General features: G+C 53.5%; 2 protein-coding genes across 2 annotated transcripts in view; both read right to left on the reverse strand.

The window, feature by feature from the left end:
• ENDOV (endonuclease V) overlaps window positions 1-446 on the reverse strand; it is a 13,009-nt gene extending 12,563 nt beyond the window's left edge. Inside the window, 1 exon segment of the mRNA XM_015589586.2 lies at window positions 320-446. Within this exon segment, the coding sequence (XP_015445072.1) occupies window positions 320-446 (127 nt within the window).
• Window positions 447-2,332: 1,886 nt separating this feature from the next.
• Window positions 2,333-5,010, reverse strand: part of RNF213 (ring finger protein 213) — an 87,818-nt gene continuing 85,140 nt past the window's right edge. The window contains exon 69 of the mRNA XM_025047104.1: window positions 2,333-4,324. Coding sequence (XP_024902872.1) covers window positions 4,171-4,324 — 154 coding nt within the window. The 3' untranslated portion in view covers window positions 2,333-4,170. The remainder of the gene's footprint in view (window positions 4,325-5,010) is intronic.

The following is a 5,010-nucleotide window of genomic DNA, read 5'->3' on the forward strand; positions in this document are numbered from 1 at the left end:
CACGGCGCGTCGCTCCCCGAGTGTCGCCGCCTCGTGGCCGGAGGCCTCGCCGCCTCCGCCGCCCTCGGGGGACAGCAGGAGAAAAGCACGTGCGTTCGCCGAATTTCTCCCGTCCGCAGAAGCCTTCGCCAGAGAATGACGACCCGAGGGAGTGACCAGAGCAGCAAACGTTACTTTTTAGACCAACGGACAGTGACTTTGTGGAGGATTGAGAAGAGAGGACTGAGCTGCGCGGTACACGGTGAAGAAGTGACAAAGTTTGCTTAGGCAGGGGCCGGGCCCTCCGTTTCCAGTCTCCCTCCCGGCATCCTTCACGCACACGGTTCGGGGTTCGGCGTAAAGATCGGGAGTGACCGCCCCAGTTCCGCCGGTTCCCCAAACTCCTTCCGCTTGCTCTTCAGTGGGCCAAGGTGCCGCAATTTAGGGTAGCGTGTCCCGAACCCCATCGCCGAGCATCTGCCACTTACGTGGCTCCTTGACTTCAGTCTCAGTGACGGTCCCAAAGTTGCGGAGGGGGGACACAGCCCCCAGCCGGACTCGCGGACTTGGACTCGACTGCTCGGATCCTGGCGCTCAGGAAGCGTCCCCGACCCGCCACCCGCCACCCGCCACCAGCGGCGCGGCCGGCCTTTGGGACACGGACTCCTGCCCAGAGCCCCGCGGTGCGGTGGGCATGTTGTACTAGGGAAATTCAGAGAAGACGCGTCTGGTTTAGATCTCAGGAGGAACACACGTTGGGCGAGGATGTGTGTTTGAGGTCGAGGGGCTTCGGGCAACGTATGACAACCCGCAGGGCCTTGGGACGCGGCTGAGTTTTCCACTGGGATTGGGACGAGTGCCAGGCACTGTGCCCAGTTATTTACCTACACGGACTTATTTTTCACCGCAGCAGCGAGAGTTACTTTACAGGTGGGGAAATCGAGGCTTAAAGAGATCACGTGGCTTGCCCAAGGCCGTGGAGCTGGCAAACGGAAGAGCCAGGATTTCTTCTGGGGTCCGTCTAGGCTGCGCTGAGAGTCAGCCTTGTCATTTAGAGTGGTCGGAGGCTCTGGGTCCCGTTCCCGGGAGTTCTTCGGGGCTGGCAGCAGGTCTCTGTGGGATGTGCAGCGTCGCTGGACGGCTTGCATGTGCTCCAGCCCCGGCCTTTTCCCTCCACCTTCACTCTGCTCTTGCCCCAGCCGGCTTCCGGAAGTGCTCCTGCCTCCTGGGACGAAGCCCGTCCTGTCCCAGAATACCATGTGACTCAGCATTCGCACCTTCCTGGCGCTTGCTTTCCCAGTGGGAAACAGATTCACGATGCTTAATTAGTGACCAAGGAGGGATTGGAAAAATGCAGAGAGCAGTACAGATGCTAATCATGGCTGGGGTGGGTGGCTGTCAGGTCCCGGCCTCCCGCCTCCCCGCCCGCTGTCCTTCGAGCCCCGCTGGTACAGCGACTTCCCACGTGAGTATGCCTTACCTACCTAGCAGGGCCCTTCGCCCTGACCTTTTCTTCACAGTGATTGTTTTCCTCTGGAAGTTTGTTTTTAGGTCGGAATTGCCTGAACCCGAGAATAACTGAAATAGCTTGTCGGGGTGGGGAGGAAGGGAGAAGAAAAAGCGATAGCTTAAGACTGTCATTAACGAATGACCAAATCCTGCAGCCCACAGCGGAAGGTAAATAGCTTACACGCACGGCAAGATCTTAAGGAGCTAGCGGTCAGCCATGGCGATTTGCAGGTAAGTACCACCTGGCTCGTGACTGTTGCTGCCCGCGCCGAAAGCAAAAAGAACTGCGAAGGGACATGTCCACAGATGACCCGCAGGAGAGTGAGCAGGAGGGAGGCCGAGGTCAGTGACGACGTGTCAGAGATGAGAGGAGGACCCAGCCGCGGTTCTAGGCCACAGGCTCCCTGGGAGGAGCCATTTCTTTTTGGAAGAGAAGATGCGGCTTTTCCCTGGAGTAGTGTTCGCCACCCAAATCCAAGTGGGCCGCTGGAAGCTTCTGTTTACCGCTCCCACGTCCGGATTTCCTTTCACTGCGGACCCCTCCCCGCTCCACAGCACACCCGCTGCCAGCTCTGGCATGTGACGCGTCACTAGGCGGAAGTCACCCTAGGCAGGCAGTGGGAGGGCACCCCCTGAGGAGGGGCTAAAGCTTTGGGGAGCGGTGTGCAACCCCGTGGGTCCTCGGCTGTGCCGTCATTTTTTGTCCAGAGGAAAAGTTGACCCTCACGTTCTTAACCAGAGTGTACGTCTTACCTGATGGACACCTCTACGAGCATTTGCATAAACCAGCAAAACCATGCCCAAAGCCTATTTGCCATAGAAGTTTTCCCCGCAAAGAAAAGTGTTATTTAGTAGCAAATCTCAAGTTTATTAATTGAATATAACAAATATAACGAAATCTGCATTTGCTTATTACTAGTGTATTTTTGTACATAGAACAAGATAAGCGAGATAATGACAATTAAGGCTTTGAAAGCATAGCATACAAAACAAAACATCTTAATGTAAAAACCTTCATAAAAGTGGGGGTGTGGGAAATGCTCAGCTGTGGCACACTGAAGAACCACAGTGGCACCTGATGGCCTGGCCAGCTCCATCCCAACTCTGAGGTATCAAAGGAGTCCCAGTGCAAGTTGAAGAGTTGAACAAGCAACACTCCGCCCTGATTAAGTGGCAATTAGGTTGCAATCCTGGATGCAGATGGCGATTCGAGGGTGCTTTTGCATAGTATGGAATGACTGAACAAGCATAGAGTACTAAGTGCAAGTTGATGGGGTTCCAGATGAGTCACTGCGGGGCCTGCATCACTGTACCCGCCGCGTCGAGCAGTCTGAAATCAAAGAATGCAGAGTGCGGGGCCTTGTGCAGCTCCCCGTGCTGCTGAGGGCGTCCACGGGTGCCAGGGGAGCTCTCATCACTCGTGGGCGCCAGTTCGAGTTGACCGAGTCATCACTCATTTAGGATGCAGGTTAAAGACCTTCGCCTGACTTGTAAACAAGTGTTTCTCCATGGTAATGCGTGCTAGGCCACCTGGGAACAGGAATTGGTCCCGAGGTCGCTAAGCGCCCAAATGGATTGTGAAAGAGACGCCATACTTACAGTAAGAAAAGCAGCGCAACGTGAAGGCTGGCCGACTGCTCTCCTTTTCCTGTACTGGAAGCTTAACTCGTCCTGTATTCTCTCTCAGTCTGTTTTTGTGCCTTGGCTGAGACCCAAAGCGAGGACCAGACATCCACACACTTGGGGGGCCACACTGAGACCACGTGTTTATTTGGCAGGACGCCAGGCAGTCAAAACCCTCGCACAGAGACGCCAGGACTGTGCCTGTGACCCAGGTGTACATCGATGACGTTCATTTAGGATTTTAGAGTACCAGGGTTGGGAGGGAGTTTGGCCATCAGTCCAGTCCCTTCGTTTATTAGATGAGGAAACAGATCCTGAAGTGTCTGGGCTGCTTTGCTCAATGCTCTTCACAGTGAGAGCTTTGTGGCTCTGACCTTCGCCGTGGCAGTGACTCGTGGCTGGGCCTGGGGGAGGGCTTGTTAATTTGGCCTCAAGGTCTGTTACAGAATGCCCTGACTTGTGAGAAGACAAAAAAGAACCTGGCACTTTTTTGCTTTTTCACCTTCTTGGAAACCTGGCAATATTTGTTCAGTACTCAGCATTTAAAGAAATGAAAGGAAGAAAAAACCAAATTCTCTTCAGCAAGTGCAGAATAAATTAGAAAAAAAATAAAAGCGACCTCACTTGCCCCCACCCCAGTCCTTGTGCAGTAGTTTGAGTAAGAAGGGCCCCGGTGGCCGGGTATGTCCCGTAAAGAGGCTGGCGGCCCACGACCGAGCATTCCTGTGTGCGAAGCTGAGAGGCGACTTTTCCAGTCTCCTTGGAATGTACGGGGGTTGGGGGGTTATTGCAATTTCAAGTAAGCGTCGGTCCTCACCTCCCAGTAACCAGTGTTCATCAAAATGTGAGAAAGTTTGGAATAGACACAAGGGCCTCTGGATAGAGCCTGGCTCTCGAAGAGCCGTCAGCACACGTGTTGTCCCGAGCCTGGAGCGATGCCAAAGGCTTTCCTTCTAAGCACCCACAAAGGCGACAGTCCACGGTGGGGCCAACGCAGGGGTGAGGCAGGGAGAGCCTTCTGTCGCCGAGCCTTGGCAGAGATGGTGCCGAGGGGTGACTCTATCTCATCTGTCGGTCCCGTTTCAGCTGAGCGGCCAGTTTCCACGCAGCGACACAGTTGGAAAGTGGTATCTGATCCGGGAACTGGGACTCCATCTCCGGAAGAGCATCGCTGTCTTTAGTTTCCATGTAACTGACCAGCGTGTCTCGCAGGCTGAAAACCAAGGAACAAGAGACAGCATTTAAAAGCCTTCCAGACGACGTGAGGAGACCATCAGCTGCCACTTTTCAAGCTGGCGATAGAACCGAAGTTCTATCAAGACCAGGAGCATGAGGGGCCGCTTACCATCAAGCACCGCCCAAGCTGGTAAGCGGGGACCTGACTCCTGGGTGCGGGCTCCGGTACGTACCTGCCCTCCCGCATGCAGTGCTCAAGCTCCATAGGAACAGAGCCAACCCTGGGAGGGCCAAGGCAGAGGATCTCAAGCACTCTAGTAATGCAAGTTGCTATATAAAAGACAAAGCCTGCTGTTCTGAAAAACGCTTCTACTCCATTTCGTGTTTTGTGCGAACAAATGCTGTTAATGCTCTAGGAAAGGGGTCTTTTTTTCCTACACCAAAAGTCCAGGATCATCAAGACTTGTTAAAAAATTCAGAGGTATCAGTACACACAGGTATATGCCATGGAGCATAATGGAAAAAAAAATATCAACTACGACATGTACTGGCGAAGGAACTTTAGAAAACCGGCAAAATTAAATCCCTGCCTCACACCACACATAAAAATAAATTGTCTAACCAAACAAATGTGTAACATAACACTATAGAAGCACAAGAAGAAAGCACAGCACACTATTTCATAATCTTGGGATAAGGAAGACCCTTAGAGCCGTATTTCCC

Source organism: Pteropus alecto, unplaced genomic scaffold, assembly GCF_000325575.1.
Source record: "Pteropus alecto unplaced genomic scaffold, ASM32557v1 scaffold134, whole genome shotgun sequence".
Classification (NCBI taxonomy): Eukaryota; Metazoa; Chordata; class Mammalia; order Chiroptera; family Pteropodidae; genus Pteropus; species Pteropus alecto.